The sequence below is a fragment of the Periplaneta americana genome, chromosome 12 (assembly GCF_040183065.1).
Source record: "Periplaneta americana isolate PAMFEO1 chromosome 12, P.americana_PAMFEO1_priV1, whole genome shotgun sequence".
Lineage (NCBI taxonomy): Eukaryota > Metazoa > Arthropoda > Insecta > Blattodea > Blattidae > Periplaneta > Periplaneta americana.
The window spans coordinates 107,493,341-107,511,446 of NC_091128.1; the positions used below are offsets into that span (position 1 = coordinate 107,493,341).

General features: G+C 34.9%; 1 protein-coding gene across 2 annotated transcripts in view; it reads left to right on the forward strand.

The window, feature by feature from the left end:
- Ctl2 (Choline transporter-like 2) overlaps nucleotides 1-18,106 on the forward strand; it is a 140,928-nt gene that overhangs the window by 116,392 nt on the left and 6,430 nt on the right. For both annotated transcript variants that reach the window (XM_069841887.1, XM_069841888.1), the window contains exons 6-11: nucleotides 5,018-5,183; nucleotides 5,588-5,849; nucleotides 7,029-7,203; nucleotides 8,209-8,474; nucleotides 14,025-14,316; nucleotides 17,507-17,735. In XM_069841887.1, coding sequence (XP_069697988.1) covers nucleotides 5,018-5,183; nucleotides 5,588-5,849; nucleotides 7,029-7,203; nucleotides 8,209-8,474; nucleotides 14,025-14,316; nucleotides 17,507-17,735 — 1,390 coding nt within the window. The remainder of the gene's footprint in view (nucleotides 1-5,017; nucleotides 5,184-5,587; nucleotides 5,850-7,028; nucleotides 7,204-8,208; nucleotides 8,475-14,024; nucleotides 14,317-17,506; nucleotides 17,736-18,106) is intronic.

Consider the following 18,106-nt stretch of genomic DNA (forward strand, 5'->3'; position numbering starts at 1 on the left):
ACGATTCAAATATATGCTTCAATTAAACATATCTTCCCCTCTCTTCTGTATCTGCATCTGACATCCGGAATTTCTCCATTGATAGTTGTATGATGTAGTCCCACGATAACTACACTGTGGTGCAAAAAAAGTGGAACTCTAGAGAAAAAGTTATTTTGTAATTACATACTAGGGCGTAAGTCTTCTCTGTTGACCTTTGAAGTAGTTTTATGGTTTTATGATGCAGCTGGGATATTTTGAAAGAAAAAGTTAATGTAAAACACCCTAATAATCATTTTGAGATCTTAACGCATTTGTTTTTTATTATCATTACCACTTGCATATCTGTTTGGGGGGATGACTTGTGATTTTGAAGTTAACCGACGAAGAGACGTGTTTTGTTCACTGTTTGACGCAGTTACGAAGAAATTTTCATATAATCAACATGCCATTAAGTCTGGAAGCCCCTGCAAGAGCTGTTGCATTGATTGAAGATGGAAGATCTTATCACTATGCAGCAGAGAGACTTGAAGCATCAGTTGTAAGCATTCACAGAGCTGTGAGACGCTTTTAGAGAAACAAATTCGTACAGCAGAAGGTCAGGATCAGGTCGTAGCAGAGCCATAATCGAGAGGGACTACCATTTTATAAGGCTTCAAGTATTGCAGGATTGGGATACAACTGTTGCCCAGGTTCAAAATCGACTCCATCAAGACCGTCAATTGGAAGTGAGTGTGTGGACAGTTAGAAGACGTCTCCACAAATCGACCCTGCAGTCAAGAAGACCTGCCACAGGACCCCTGTTGACTTGGCAGCATCGTGCTGCAAGACTTGAGTTCGCTCATCAACATACCAACTGGATATTAAAGCAGTGGTCTAATTTCTTGTTTACAGATGAGTCTAGATTGGCTCTACATTCTCCAGATGGACGGTAGAGAGAGTGGAGAAGGCCTGGAGAGTGCTATTCTCCTTGTACCTTCTCTCCTAGAGCCTCTTTCAAGGAGTCTCCATCATGATCTAGGTTGGAATCAGTACGCAAGAAAAGACGATCTGGTGTTCATTGAGCATGACACCCTCAATGCCGACCACTATGTGGAAGAAACTCTTACGAACCACGTTGTACCTTTTGCACCTTTCATTGGGGACAACTTCGTTCTAATGCAGAATAATGCCCGTCCCCATGTAGCACAATGTTCATCAACTTTCTCCAAAAGATGAGGATTCAGAGAATGGATTGGTCAGCACGCAGTCCAGATCTGAATTCGATAGATAATGTATGGAATTTATGGGGAAGACGTGTACGGAATCAGTTGCCTGTACGAGAAGACTTACACCATCTCAGGGAAGTCACACAGCAGGAGTAAGACAACCTGGATCACCAGGGTACTAGAAATGTTATTCAGAGCATGCCTGAGAGGATAGAAGCTGTAATTGCGTCTAGGAGAAGGAATACACGGTGGTGATTGGTCTAGTGAAGTGAAAAATGTGTTAAAACGTGGTAAAAAGATATTTGAAACGACTGTTCGTTTAATAATGCTAGTTCCTTTTGTGCAGTGCCATGCAGTGTTAAAACAGAAAAAGTGTAACATTGTTTCCTTGTTCTTATTTTTTAGTCATAATGGGTCTAAATTAATGTTAATAGCTCTAAGAATATTGAATAATATTTAAATTTACCAAAACAGGCTCATAAAGTGGCAAAGACTTGTTAAATAGTCTTTCTTCAATGAATATCGTACTTTTTCGTAGTGTTTCACTTTTTTTTTTGCACCTCAGTGTATGTAGCAAACAAAAATTTCTGTAACTCTGTATTTATAACTCCATTGAATTGTTTAGAATTTAGAACTTAGGCCTATATTTTTTGGTCAACATGGGTACTTTGAAACTATTATTCACTTCAGGGATCTAAAGTTTGTGGATGGTACAATTTGAATATTGATGCATTGATATTTTTTTAAGTTTTTAAAAAGAAATTAAATTATCTAAGTTTATTTATAATTTCATAAAAGTAAACCAGTTCCAAGAATTTTATGCTCTGCTAAAAAGTCTGTATTTGATTCTGAAAATATTTATTAATAAAATAGGCCCATATAACTGGAAATCATTAGTCATATTAAATAGTTAATAATAATAATAGTAATAATAATAATAATAATAATAATAATAATAATAATAATAATAATAATAATAATAGTAATATTTATTTATTTGCCAGAGACTAGTAGGCCTATACAAGGCCTGAATATGAAATTGTCAGGTTAGATAATAAATACACGAACACACACACAGTATACTCACATATGCACTCACAAATAAACATATTATGGTGCACATTAACCCAAGTTTCTCGGTTTGGTAATTCACCTGGTCCTTCAGTCTTCACTGCAGTCAGTTTCATAAATAATTTTACACTCTTACCATGAAATTTAAATCAATAAAAATGTACTTTAAACACTGCAACATTAAAATGCACTCATTAAGAGAATTTCTTATATTTAAGTCAGCAACTCCTGTTTTTCTTCTCTGTAGAGAAAAGGAGACATGGCCAGCAAAATAATTTTGAAAGTTTCACACAACCGCAAAGCCAAAACATTTGCATTGCTTTGTCACAGAAACAAGAGTGGGGATTAATGGAGTTGGTCTTCCCTTTGTAATTATGTTCAGTTTGTCTGTGTAATTCCTAGCACTAAACAATTTCACCAACAATAAGTCTTCAATCAGCCAGTTGCCGTCATTGCCAGTTGATAATGACATTTCTGCAAGTGAAGCCATCACTGAAATATTTTAAACAGCACTAGTAAACACTCTCGCAGCGCGAGACTACATACATCAGAACCACAATTTAAACTGCTTACACAGTGCATGTAGATGGCTGACCTTGCCTCTAAGCCCATGTAACGCAAATGGGTGGGAAAGGTTCAATGCCCACTATCGGGAAACATGACGAGCCGCAGAGCCTTGCTTACAACAGGCTGCCTAATCCGCTAGCTTAAAATTCTTTCAATTTAAAATGAAAATGTACATTAAACTGAGCTCTACTAGATGAATTAAAAAATTATTTTTATATGATTTTTATCTATGAGCATCGCACACTCCTCACGGATAATTGATTAAACCTGATTATATTTTATTGAAGCTAAATCATTTTAGGGAGTTATTTTGTAGAAGGACCTAAACTTTACATCTCGAAAAAAATCTTGTAATAGTTTCATTGTCGTTTTGATTCCTGTAAGTTACATAACTGCTTTTCATGTTTTGTCTGTTTTTTCACAATATTTTATTGTAAGTGTTCTGTGCTGTACGTAACTTTGCATGAAAATATTGTTCAATATCTGCCTAACACAAGGTGTTTCCACAATACTTTGAACTTTCCTATTGCATCTCTACACATAAATAGTGTAGCTGTAGTAATAGTAGTAATAGTAGTAGATATGGTGATAGTGCTAATGGTAACAATAATGATAATAATGAAATCAGTAATAATAATGGTATCAGTAAATAATAAATCAGTTACCCTTGTTATGTCTCAAGTTTTATAATTTTCAGCTTGATCCATGAATCTTGAATATTTTTACTGTTAGAAGATGAAAATTTATTATTTCTGAATCTATGATATACAGTAGGCTGCTACAAAAACAATATGTGTTAATTAATTATAGTATTTGTCATTTTCTATTGTGCTATGTGTGTGCCTATAAATACAGTATCACTGACGTAAATTGCATGTACCTGTAATGAATATTCACATATTGTCTATGAAATATATTTAATTTGCGTATGTGTAATGTCCTGTGCACTGTTTATTTTCAGTTTAGGGTTGCCACTGTTTGTGTATGTTTATACATATGTGGTTTTGTAACTGTGGTAAGTTCTGAAATTTTTTCTAGATTACTGCCTTTTCATTATATAGAGTCTTCCATTAGGAACTCTACTGGTCTCGAATTACTGGTGAAAGGGAACTATGCTGTAACATACAAAGACTGTGTGGTGCCTGCAGAGTCCAGTCTCGTTTCTAACAGAAGACTCTGTACTTGTATTTTATATTATGCAGTATGAATATTGCTTTGATCTGTTACTTTTCGTAAACGAATTCTTTTAGATTAGATTAGATTTTTATTAGCCTAGAAATTGCAAGTATTCCTGATATCAAATAATTATTTAAGTTTTAAACCAATATATACAGGTTGAGTTAAAAGTCGTTTTCCTCAATATTCTTTCTTCGGTTTCATACTTATACACATGTTATAACTTGAACAAACAAATAGCTGGTGTCATAAGACCATTTATTTTTTGAGGAACTTTTCTTCCATTCTAACAGCTCTTGGTTGTCCCCTTCGGGGTACATCCATAACACTACTCGTTTGTTCAAGTTTTTAATTGCTTGGCATGATGGCATTTGAACATCAGGAAATTTTGTCTGCTGTCACCAATGCTGTGTTCTTACTGTGCCTCCACAAACGTTGTTCTATAGTTAATTTTCGATTCATTACAAGAAACTAGCAGTTATTGCATCAATTAAAGTTCTCATTAACACTTTGTTAAAAACATAAAATTTACTTAGTCTTACGTTAAAAAGTGTTAAAATTGTTAAAAAAGGTATATATTCGACAGATGGCCCATTTCGACGCTATGTCATGTCATCCTCAGTATCTGAGACATAGTGTCGAAACGGGCTGTCTGTCGAAGGTATATTACCTTTTTCAACAATTTTAACACTTTTTAATGTAAGACTAAATTTAAGTTATTGCATAGAGATGCAACCCAACACAATAAAACAAAACAATGACATGACATCAGAAAAACAGTTGATGCACGAATATGGTTGTCAACCCACCACTTATTACACCAATTACTCATTTTTTCTAGTTATGACATCTGTATATGTGGACAAGTATGAAACCAAAGAACGAATATTGGGGAAAGCGACTTTTGACCTACTTTGTATATATATTTATTCAATACATAGTGTTTCATGTAATTTTGTGGAAAAATTATTCTATTGTGGAAATTCTTAATGTATTGTATTTTTGTTTCTTGTCAGATTGGTCATAAGATTGTGGAAGACCTGAGTGACAGCTGGCCCTTTGTTATTGGAGGTATAGGCTTAGCCATGCTGGTGTGTCTCATTTACATTATACTTATGCGCTGGTTTGCTGGTATTATGGTCTGGTTGTCACTTATTGGAGTTGTTGGTTTGCTCTCATATTGTAAGTAAAAATGTGTCTAGCCTACGATAACATGTATCGACAATAAACTTGAAATAACCAATCTATAGAATAATTTTAAAGGGTGGAAATTTGAAACTACCTTATTTTAACACTCAGATAGTTACATTAAAGCCATTGTACTTTCAACGAAGTTCACTTTCTTTCTTATACACACAATTCATAAGTGTCCTAGCATAGTTGGATGTAGTCCCAATTTAGGGTTGCCAGATTTAAGATTTTGAAAACTGAAAATAAGGGAGAATTATGAAATTATTGTATACCGTAATCAGTAGCATTAATATTTTATTTGTTGTATCAATATCAACAATCATTCAAATGCATAATAGGCCTATATAGCGACTTTCTATTTGATATGTCTAAAATCGTTCTCTGTATTGTTACAGGCATTTACGCAAGCTATGACAAATATAGTGACTTAAAGAAAGCGGAAGAGAATGCTACTATGGAAGCAACAACTTTAAGATCTTCACGTATTAATGTGCTAGAACCTTTGAAAGAACAAGTGGATGAAGTTCTGGCAATGAAAGACACGTGGCTAGCATTCCTGATTATTTCCGCTGTCCTTTTGTTGATTGTATTGGTACTAATAATTTTCCTTCGTAGCCGAATTCGGATTGCAATAGCTCTTATTAAAGAAGCAAGCAAGTGAGTACATTTTATACACTTCAGAACACTATACAAAAATAATTTTCACTAATGATCAATATTAAATTTTTCAGAAGTTAAGGAAATAATATACTACAGTCATAAGTGTAAATATGGGAAATGTCTGGTATTATTCGGTTGAGAAGCTTTTGTCATCCAGTTTGCTTTAAAAAAAAACTGAAAGTTAGAATTTATGAAACAGTTATAGGTATTACCGGTTCTTCTGTATGGTTGTGAAACTTGGACTCTCACTTTGAGAGAGGAACAGAGGTTAAGGGTATTCGAGAATAAGGTTCAGCTAATCTAATTTTTAATGAAGAGAGATTTTGTTTACACTGCCAAAAGTACTTTAATGACCTTAAAGAGTATAATTTATCTCCTTCTTACTTAATGATAATTGAAGATCTGAATTGACAAACATCTCAAGTCCACTGAAGTAAATTGTTCAGGAGAAAACTGCATAGGCTTGCCATATAAGAGTATTGAAATACACAGGGTTAGTGTGGAACTTGGGATATTCTTTTTTACAGGATGGTAGCCTATGCAAAACACAACATATGTCAGGTAAAAAAATCAAATTCGATCAATTTTGGACTTGGAATGTTTGTCAATTCAGGTCTTCAATTGCAAATCCAACTTTCGAAACGTCCTTCTTGTTAACATGCAGTACTCAATAACGGGAAAGTATAAACAAGTTTTCTTCTCTTCAGTAGGTCACAGTTACTTTGTTAATCTAACTGTTGTTACAACGAAATGTACAGACATTATATCGAAGCAAAATTTTAACTTTGAAGAAACACGGAACTTGTTAATATAGGTTACTGTACACTTAGATCTTACATTATTTATTGAAAAGCGCATTCCACATAATCTCATTGGACATAACTAAAACGTGACATATAACACACTGTCTAGTACTTCAAAAACAAGAAAGTGAGGTCTGGCAGTACAAGGAACTAAACATAGAAAAGCATTGGCTTTTATTAGCATAAACATTCGAGAAAAAGTGTGGAAGTACTTATAAAGTACATAGAAAATTAATATTTTATAAAAATTGCTATAGAATTAGTTTGAACGTACTATATTTATGTTTTGTTACCTACATTAAAGTTTAATTTTTTTAATTTTTTAAACAGAGGTACAGTCTCTTGTTAAAAACAAATCTTTTTTATTTTCCAGAGCTGTGGGTAGTATTACATCTACATTGTGCTTTCCATTGTTTCCATGGATTTTGCAACTCATGGTAATGGGATGGTTTGTGTCAGTTTTGCTGTTTCTAGCTGGATCCACTAAAGCTGTATACAAGGCACAAATGGACAGTATGAGCTGTACGATAGGAAATATTAACTACAAGGTATGTACAGATTTGTCATCAAATAAAGGGAGAAAATTTGTTCTGTTAACTTCACTTGTACATTTTCATATGGTAGACCTATTGGTAGGATGTACTTTCTTTCTGTTCACTTGGTACAAATTGATTTCCCGAGCATAGTGATTTGTGATGTCCATTATTCTCCCCCCCCCCCCAAAAAAAAAATTATATTGATACTTCCTAGAATTAAATTGAATCAAATATTGATTTTTTTGTTGTTTTTTTTTTGGATTAGTGTATTGTAAATCTGAAAGATTTCAAGTCTATTTTTTTATAGCATGAATGAGACCATTTCTATCTCGCGTGGTAGTGAAGTCTACTTTCTGTTGCTAGGCAGCCGTTGGCATAGGAAATACTAGTGTTGATAGTTGTGTAGACTCGGTTTCTGTTTTGTAATTGAACTGCGAAAAAGACAAGATTTTTCTGTTGTGTTTTAGTTTGAATGAAACTAATGATTTACTGATGTTTAAACTAGAACTCCATTATATTTTTTCTTAAGAAAAGTACACAGTAGACTTAAATGACATCTGAATGTAGTGTGTAAAGAATTTTTATTTACAAATTTACAATTCGTCTAGAATAGATAATAAGTAAGTGTTATAAATAAACATGACATGAAGGAGATGTTATCCCTTGACAACACCTCATAAGAGAAACAACATTATTTTAAAACAGGAATAATGAAAATGAAAAAGATCTAATACATTGGTCCTTTTAAAGATCCTCATTTTCTGACTGTTATACAGCAAATTCATTGCATGATGTTTATGATGTTGATTTAATCAGTTGCTTTACATTGAATTTAGCAATGTCTTCTTTCACTGTCGAGACATTTAGGCCATAAGTATTTGTCTGTACAAATTATTGCTCTTATGAGTCTCACTACTAATAAGATTTTACCTTATTTGTTAGTGTTGCTTGCATTTAATTAAATTCGATAATATGTATGACTTCCATGAAACATGATATTTTATTATTGTGTTACAGACTGGTGACCGTTGTGATCCTACTAACTTTGATCAATGCCGAAATGTATATGAAAATGCGACATGCCAATTTTTCAGTTATGAAAAAGAGAAATATGTTGATTATTTCCATGCATATAATATAGTAGGCGTGTTCTGGGGTCTTTTCTTTATATCTGGTCTGGGAGAAATGATTTTGGCAGCAACATTTGCAACTTGGTACTGGACTTTCCATAAATCAGATGTACCATTTTTCACACTCACACTCGGTATTGGAAGAACATTTCGGTGAGTATAAACATGTAACATTTCAGACTAAACGTGAAATGTGGATGAAATCAGTCTCAGAGCATCATCATCATCATTATTAATGCTGCAGCCTGTTGCAGGCCTTGTCCGCCCCTACAATGTGCCTCGATTCATTCCTATTTTCTGCCTTCCTTCTCCATCCTTGTACTCCCAATACTTTCAAACCTTGTTTAAACTATCCAACCATATGTTGTTAGGCTGTCCAATTCTTATTTTGTCATTTATTTTTGTTAAAGTAACTTCAAGGCATGGATCTGTCTCTGTAAAGGTGTCCCAACCACCTAATCTCTGAAATTTTAATTATTCTAACTATATTGGTGTTACCATAAGCCTCGCATAATTCATCATTATATATAATGCTCCAGTTAGCACTTTCACATACAGAGCCAAAAATTGTCCTTAATATTTTTCTTTAATATATTTTAAGCTTATTTTCTTGTGTTTTTTTAAATAATTTAACACTGTGCAGATCACTTCTAAATAAATTAAATAAATACAAACACAATGTGTGACATTGAATTGAGGGCAGCCTTTATTTGGCTCTTCAGTGAACAAAAAATTCTTAATAAGTAATGTAAGTACATAGGCTACTCGTAAAAGGTTTGTGTGATAATAAATTTTGAATGTTGATGTTTTTGTTAAAGCCCAGCTTTCACAGCCATGCGTGACAACACATCTCAAAAGAGTTTTGTATACAGTATTTTGGTCTTTGTTCGAAGGCTAAGGTAATGGGAGCTAAATTGTTTCTTAAGTCCAAAATGTCCTCTGTTGCCCAATATTAATGTGTGGTTACTTTCTTTGTTTATTTTATTCTCACCTGTAATTATTGTGCATAAATATTTCAATTCCTTCACCTTTTCGAATTTATATTTATCTACTTAAAAAAAATCATCGTTGTTTGATTTATTTGTTATTTCCATATATTCTGTTTTATTTTCGTTAATTTTTAGTCCAATGTTTTGTGCAGCTTTTTCCAGTTTCAAAAAAGTTTCTTTAACTGAGTTTGATGACTATCTATAATAACAATGTCATCGGCATATGCTAGTAATTGGACTGATCTCACTCTCATAGCTTTAATGAAAAAGTATTTAGCATCATTTGCTCAGAGATTAAGAATGGTGCTTATAAACTGAAAACGTTTACATTAAATAGGCTTTCGTTTTAGAGACCACTTTTCAATCAGTGGATTAAAATTTACATTTGCCCCATATTAGAGCTGCTGAGAAATCGGTTCGAGACCTCCTCAGCAGGGAGCCAGAAAATGGGATATGACCTACGAACACACACGAGGTCGCCATTTCATTCGTCGCTTCAGCTCTCATAAAGCTGCAGGAGCCGATGGTATCCATGGTCCAAGCACATAGCAGAGATAATTAATAACATCTTGGCTTCTGGTCACTATCCCATTCCCCGGAAAGAGATCCACGTAGTTCTCTTTACAAAACCTGGAAAGAATAAGACGAATTCAAGCACCTATAGACCCATTAGTCTTCTCAGTTGTCTCAGCAAACTGGTGGAGCAGGTCATACATAGATGCCTCACTGAAGTAGTGTTACCCCAAATCAGGAACGAGCAGTTCGGCTTCCACCCTGGTCTTTCCACCACATTCCAGGCACTCCGCATGACAGAGGACATTATCTGGGGAATGAACAAAGCGTGTCGTAGCTGCAGCTTACCTGGACATCGAGCGAGCTTCACCAAGGTTTAGCATTGGCATGATGGGCTCCTGTTTAAGTTACCGGGCATGGGAGGCCCAGATGGAATGGTATGCCTCATTTCAGATTACCTCCGAGGCCATACATTCAAGACTTGAGTAGGCAGTAGTTTCTCTGCCCCTCGTGAAATTCGAGCAGGAGTCCCTCAGGGATCCATTATCAGTCCCATACTTTTCAGTATATTTATTAATGACCTCCCATTTCACTACATCCATGGTAGAAGTAGTCATCTGTGTATCTATGCAGCTGACACTGCCCTCTTGGCAATGGACACCACCTACATGTTAGCGTCCCATAAACTACAGGCGATCCTAGATCACCTCCAGCCGTGATTCCATGACTGGAGAATCGAGAACAATGTAGATAAATGTCAAGCCATACTCTTTTCAATTAGAGCGAAACTTGAAGACATACCACCACCACCACCACCCACACTGTTTGGCTAAGCAATGCCGTGGATGCAACAAATTAAATACTTAGAGATCATCATGGACTGTCGTTCTCACTTGTCTAGATCATATCCAGTCTTCTTCATAAGGTCAGTAGACTGATAGTTCGCCATTATCCCATTTTTCGACCTTAACTTCTGACAACCTGGGAGTAGGATTACCATGTACTCTATAAGGCCCTCATTCGCTCTGTCATAACCTATATCACACCCGCATGGGGGTTTGCAGCAGTGACCCATCTCCATGAACTCCAAGTTATCCAGAACCGGGTGATTCGAATCATTACCCATCTCCCCATTGCATATTTTTTCCACATATTGCCATTGTTTTGGATTTTGATGTAGAGATTTTCATATCATATTTGCTAGTGATTTTAGAGCAAAAATCTGAAAGTCGATAAATAGGCCTATGTCACATTGCAGTTATTGCAGGAACAACGACGATGTGCTTAAATGCGACAGGTTCATGTCAGTAGATTTACCGACATGTAAAAGAACTCCTGCGGGACAAAATTCTGGCACATAAGCGATGCTGATAGAACCTCAGCAGTAGCGAGCATCATTAAATAAAACATAATTCTTTAAAATTCTTCTTCAAAATTTTCTAGAGCTCTTTCAGTGGAGCAGCAAAACCCGGAGTTAGGCAAGTGGCCTGCAGGCTTGGACCTCACATATTCAGTTTCTTTTAGTCCTGAACTCCCTTTGCAAGGACGTGTTTTTAAATTTATCCTCCCATTTCCCCTCTCTTTCAATTCAATTTAATTAAACTGAATTCTCAGAGAGTTATTCGAACAGCTATAGTATTGATTTTCTATGCCCGAGATTGGCGTTCTGTCTCAAAAAGTCCAAGTGAAATATTTGGTGCACAAAGACTGTGTTGAAACATGTTTTCTCCACCACTATTCCAATAATTTGCATTCTTACTTCACCAGCCTTTCCAGCCTTTCCAGACTAGAAACACATTCACTAGATATATAACATTTTACTAGCAGTCACTGGAGTAGATAAAAGAGTGGAGAGAAATTCTCGAAGAGAGATGTTTCTTGAAAATATGCTGGTCATCTCGTTGATTACTAATATTTGATGTGTTGGAGTTTTTCCAATAGGTATGATCACTGGTAGTTAGGCAGAGTTCTCAAGTTAAGGAAAATATAAATCTCTCTTTCATAATGCTGTTTTTCCTTTCTATATAATTATCTTTAATGTATAATTATGTATAATGCTATGCATTATGTTCCGGAATAAGATCTGTAGCCATTGTAAATTTAACGCAGTTTCAATAAATATTATATCGAGTTCTTGTTTGAGAAAATGCCATTTGTTATAAGAAAGTAACTGACTATAAAAAAAATACATGGAGTTATTGAAAGCATGTATTAGAAAATTATACAGTTTGAATGTCAGATTTTGAACGTCTTTGCTTATGACATCTAATTTTTTTTCTGATAATGTGTCTTCAGAATTGCTTTTATAGAAAGAATACAAAAAATGTAAATTTATATAGGCTATGTTTTATACGGATTAAACACATTGAATTCTTGATATAATGTGTATATTAAGAACGTAATTTAATTTTATATTCTGCATATTTTTTCACTGGAATGCAGGCATACTTTGTTTTCTGACTTTTATAACATAACGAATTGTCATTACAGTTGCTTTTATCTACTAGACTAGATGGCATTTCGGAAGGTGGCCAGCTGCTATAAGCGCTGTAGCATTTCTGGTATGTGAAGTCACAAGCTCGTACAGTAGAACCAGTCGGAATCAGTCTATAACAAGTACTTCCCGAGTTCGTTTGTTCACATGTGAGTGTTCCAATACATTGAATAAGTAAAACTAACATTTTCTCTCTCTCTCTCTCTCTCTCTCTCTCTCTCTCTCTCTCTCTCTCTCTCTCTCTGTGTGTGTGTGTGTGTGTGTGTGTGTGCGTGTGCGTGTGCGTGCGCGTGTGCGTGCGCGTGCGTGCGCGCGTGTGTGCGCGTGCGCGTGCGCGCGCGTTAAATAAATGGAAGAAGAGACTGTAAAAAGACAAGTATTGCTCAGGCAGGCGCGGAAAATAGTGTTTAAGGTGTATAATTATTTTAAAAACGTTGAAGAACAGAACGCTGCTGGCCATCTTGATGCTGGCTGCAACATTGCCAACATGCAAGAAACTCCTGCAGAAGCATGTGGTGTAGGATTAAGAACCATGCAAAGAATATTGTTAGTGAAGGAAAGAGGGTTTGTTTGGTGTCATGCTTACAGTAATCAACGGCTAAGGTAATGATTGTCTTTTGATAAATAATTTAAATTCTCTCCTGCGCTATTTGTATTGCACATTCACATGAAGTACGATGTGGCAATGTTGAATGCTGCCTACCATACCATAGCTAGTATACTACCACCTTCCGAATTGCCATAGACTCTATAATCTTTTCGCTCTAAGAAAAATCCTAATGTAAACAATAGCACGTGACTGAAGTGAGACTTCATTGGCCGCTGTTTGGCGCCATAGATTCTCAGTACGTGTTCCTGCCTACTGTTGTACATTCTGTTTCCTGTTAAACATTTCCCGTTACTCGTCAAGTAGGCCTAACCTCACTACTATGCATTCATTTGCTTAGGAAACTTTTGCTTTATAATTACTGTAATTAAAACTCACTTAACTTATTATATACATTTAAGACTATTTCTTTTTCCCCCGCTTTTGAGAGAGTTTCCACTCTTATGTTTAATAACCACACACACCGAGGATGCAGAAGCTATGCTTCAGTACCACGTGCTTACGTGAACAACTACGAGCTCGAGTGACGCCAGCTTATTACAAGAACAGACTACCTCGGTATTACTTTTGGTATTCATCTGCGTTCATAGTACATAACAAAATATAAAAGTAGCTTTTCTTTTACATAGCGTTTTACATATGAGTGAAGTTATATGATTCATTGTATTTAACAACTAGAATTCAATTTTTTATTTTCAAATAATACAAGATTATGGTTTCCAAATATGAACTATATTTTCCTGTGTCGTGTGAGTGTTTCGACTGGGAGCCAATCACGGGTATGACAGCAACGTGCTTGTGTTTACATTAGGATTTTTCTTACAGCGAAAACAATATACTATAGTAAATTACATTGAAATTTAATATAGATTGTTATGTTTGAACTGTTCAGATATTTTAAAGTCAGATGCTGAAATAATACCAGTGAAGAGTATATCTTTTGGCTTGTGAACCAGCTATTGCGGTGCATGTGAAGGAAAATGGAGAAAAAGAATATTAATAAGTTTTGTTAATTAGTTTAAAGATTAGCTACCTGTTTTTAAAAAGATACCTATGACATAGAGTCTTTCTTAACACTGTGAAATATTATTTTGTTGCAGGTATCATTTGGGAACAGTAGCATTTGGTTCTCTTATTCTTGCTATCTGCCGCATAATTCGAGTGATATTAGAGTACATAAATCACAAACTGAAGAAATATGATAATGCATTTGTGAAAGCAGTCATGTGTTGTCTTCGTTGCTTCTTTTGGTGTCTAGAAAAATTTATTAAATTCATCAATAGAAATGCATATATTATGTGTGCTATACATGGAAAAAACTTCTGTTGCTCAGCTAAGGATGCCTTCAATTTGCTCATGAGAAATGTAATACGAGTATTTGTTTTGGATAAGGTGAGTTATGGTAACAGTAGCCTACGAATATTTAAGATAATAAATTGCTATAAATAAATATTGAATTGATAATTTTAGAATTTGGAGTTGTTAAACTACAAATGAGGTTTTATAATGGGTTACATATCCTAGACACCCTGGATAACTTCACAATGAAATAGCAGTTTTTTTATTGAGGTATCTTCACTACTTATCGAAACTGATGTACACAAGCATTTCAGAGATACTGGTAACAGGGGAAATTAAATAAACATCCGAATTTTTATTCATTGATACGAATAAATGCTGGAGTACAGATATTAGTATCCTGTACTGTGGCATCATGGTCTAAGGCATCATGCCAAGGACTCTGGTTATGAAATGCGCGCTGGTTCGAGTTCCCATGGAAGAAGATATTTGTTTCATGAAATTTCAGTCAGTGTATTGGACTGGTCGTCCACCCAGCATCGTGATGCATTAGGGGAGCTGAGATAGTGAAGTCCGGTTACGAAAATCAGCTGTAACAGCTGGTGAAATCATCGTGCTAACCACACGATACCTCCTTTCTGTTTAGATGATCGTTAACTTCTGTGGAAGCATGTGAACGTGAGGCCAGCAATTAGCTGTTCGGCCCTGTCTCTTAATGGGCTGTTGTACCAAGGATTTATTTATTTTTTTTTAAGATACTAGTACAATTTCATGTATCAACCAAATATTTCTGTGGCCATAATATCAATTCTCAATTATGCTCCCAGTTTGCTAATTATTAGTTTGGTTCAGAAATGGACAATTGCTATGCTGAATACAAATGTTATGATGGAAAATTCTGTAAATCTGTACATAACATGAATAATATTTTACATTATCGTAATTAGAGCTGGCAATTTCCGACTCTGAACCTAGAAGTTGACTGTTACATTTACTATTGATAAGGAGGGGAAGGGAACATAAACAATACATTTTAAAAGTACTGTTCCAAAACAGACCAATCAGAGCATAGTAAACAATGTCAGGCAATGCGACCACATGGACTAAGATCCAAAAAGAATCTCACCTCATTCCATAACCACTTAATCCGGCTCTTTTTGTGCGTGTTGTCAGAACAACATACCGGCTATGTCTAAACTAAAAGCAATGTTTTGGGTCGGAAATCGCCACTCCTAATCATAACACTTATCTTTTCTCTCGTATTTCTTCTAATGGGGTCCAGAGCCTTTATTTGTAATACGTACTGATATTTTATTTCTGTTTATGAGTATATATCAGGTGCAGAAAAACGACTTTTACAAATTTTGAAGGATTATAGGGCTGACAAAAATAAACAATATCAGATAAGAAAGTAAGGGTCGAAAATGCTTAGTTACTTCTCAAGGGGCCTATGTTCTTTGATACTGTAATTCTGATGGACAGGTAATATTGTTCATCATTTGTGTGATATGTGTTTATCCAATGCAGGAGATTCTTATCATTCTGGTAATGTCTATTTGAACTTATTGCTTGTCTCAGGACTCTCGCCAGAGAATAGCAGTTGTTCCTGTTTACATTTCAAGTAGGCTACAACATATTTTTTTTTTTTTTCGAGATCATCATCAGCTTGAACATGGAATGATTGAGATGATTGCACAATGCAATTCACATGAGGCCCAAAGAATGTATAAGGAAATGTATTGTAACAGATGCACTCTTTGTTTGAATGTTAAATGTGAAAACTTTGAGTCATTGTTATTACGATTATGAAATGTTTTCAAACCAGTGCAATAGTAAACTACATATATTCAAGAAGTTACTCATACTGTTCTTATTTTACTTTCTTTCGCCATAACAGACTTACAGTACACAAATGGCCACTCGAAATCTGTAAGTTGTCACCAATAATTGAATCTGACATTTAGAAAGTTAGGTCTCTAGAAATAATAATAATAATAATAATAATAATAATAATAATAATAATAATAATAATAATAATAATAATAATAATACTGGTAATAATAATAATTTCTTGCTAGCACAAGATGTTACATTTTTTTTACATATTAAAATCACTCTAGTACCCCCAGAAAGAGTACATACTCATGCTCAAGAGGCATTCCCCAAAATGTTAAGACATTTTATTAATTTATTTTTTGTGCACATGATTGGAATTTTGGAGGAAGAGGGAAAGAAAGGTAACCGTGTTCTGAAGTTTATCCAATTGGAATTGTTTATTTTGGTGTACTCTGTTATCTCTCAAAGTTTGTAAAAGTCATTTTTCCGCAACCTGTATTCATGTTCAAGTTGATATAGCAACTGACTAAAGGCTGGACTGTCCAGGTTCAATCCAGTTGGTGAAAGGATTTTTCTTGGTGCCAAAGCTTCCAAAATGGCCTTGAGTCCACTCAGCTTCATGTCAAATTGAGTGTCGGAACTTTCAAGGGGACATGGTGTCGACCACACCTCCTTTTTCTAGTACAGGCCTGGGTGTTAATATCTCAATTGAGGTACTGCAGACTACCCCTTAACTTTCCACTCCACATTCCTTGGCAGAGATAGTTATGTATCTGACCGATACGAATAGACCTGAAGGCAAGCATTGCTGAGTGATGGATTGTATAAGGCATGCATCATAGCTTTCGGCTCTTGCTGGTCGCCTAAAATCCACCACTGATGCATAGTACTTTATTATGTATTCATTTCTAAAGTGATGAAGTGGAAAGGACATGGGCGGAGGTATCTCCTTTGCTTTTCCTTTCCCCTTTATGCCCAGGGCTGTTCTAGTACCATAGGTCATAGAAACATAGAGCTACTTCTATGCTCCTCATGCAACTTTATGGATTTAAAAAACACATATCTTTATATATTTATATTTCCAGAGCTGTTTATTTATATATTCATTACTTTTTTATGAATTTAAATACTATTATAGTCACAATCATGCCATGGTATGAAAGAAAAATTTCACAACCTCGAGCGGGAATCGAACCTGCGACTTCCTGTTTTTTTTTTCTTTCATACCATGGCATGATTGTGACTATAATAGTATTTAAATTCATTAATATGTCACATCAACGGACGTGTATACGTCACCAAACATCGTAAGATGAAGATTACTTTTTTATCTATATATTTATTTTCTTTATTCAGTTATTCATTTACATACATTTATTTATTTGTTAAATTATTTATTTATAGTACTGTACATTTATATGCATTTGCAAAATTACTTTTTTTCTAGGTAACTGATTTTTTGCTGTTCATGGGAAAACTGATGATAACAGCAGGAATGTGTGCTCTTTCATTCTTTGTTTTCACAAAGAAGATAGGCTTTGATGAATTTGCAAAAGTACCTACACTCAACTACAGTGTTGTACCAATTATACTTATTGGTTTTGGTACCTATTTTATAGCCAGCATATTTTTTAGTGTCTATGCAATGGCTGTGGACACGCTGTTCCTTTGTTTTTGTAAGTATAATAATTGTAAACATAGTATAAACAAGGTTTAGTGAACAACACCGAATTATTGTCACCTGATATAGAGGGATTTTAGACAAGCAACTTGAAATACAGGTCTTAGGGGCAAATTCTTTAGCCTGGCTTAGCATGCGGCATATGCTTGATACAATAGCTGAGGTTACATTTTAAAGGCAAGAAACTCTAGGTAGAAAACACAAAAATTTCATAAACAAAGGTGCAATGAAAGGGAAATTAAAGTACACAGTCTTTACAAAAATGTTGGAGCTGACGACCTCCAGCAGCAATACAGAGATGCAGATGCAGATAAGATTCTTGTATTCTATCAGAGATTTCTGGTATATCACAAATAGATTCACAGC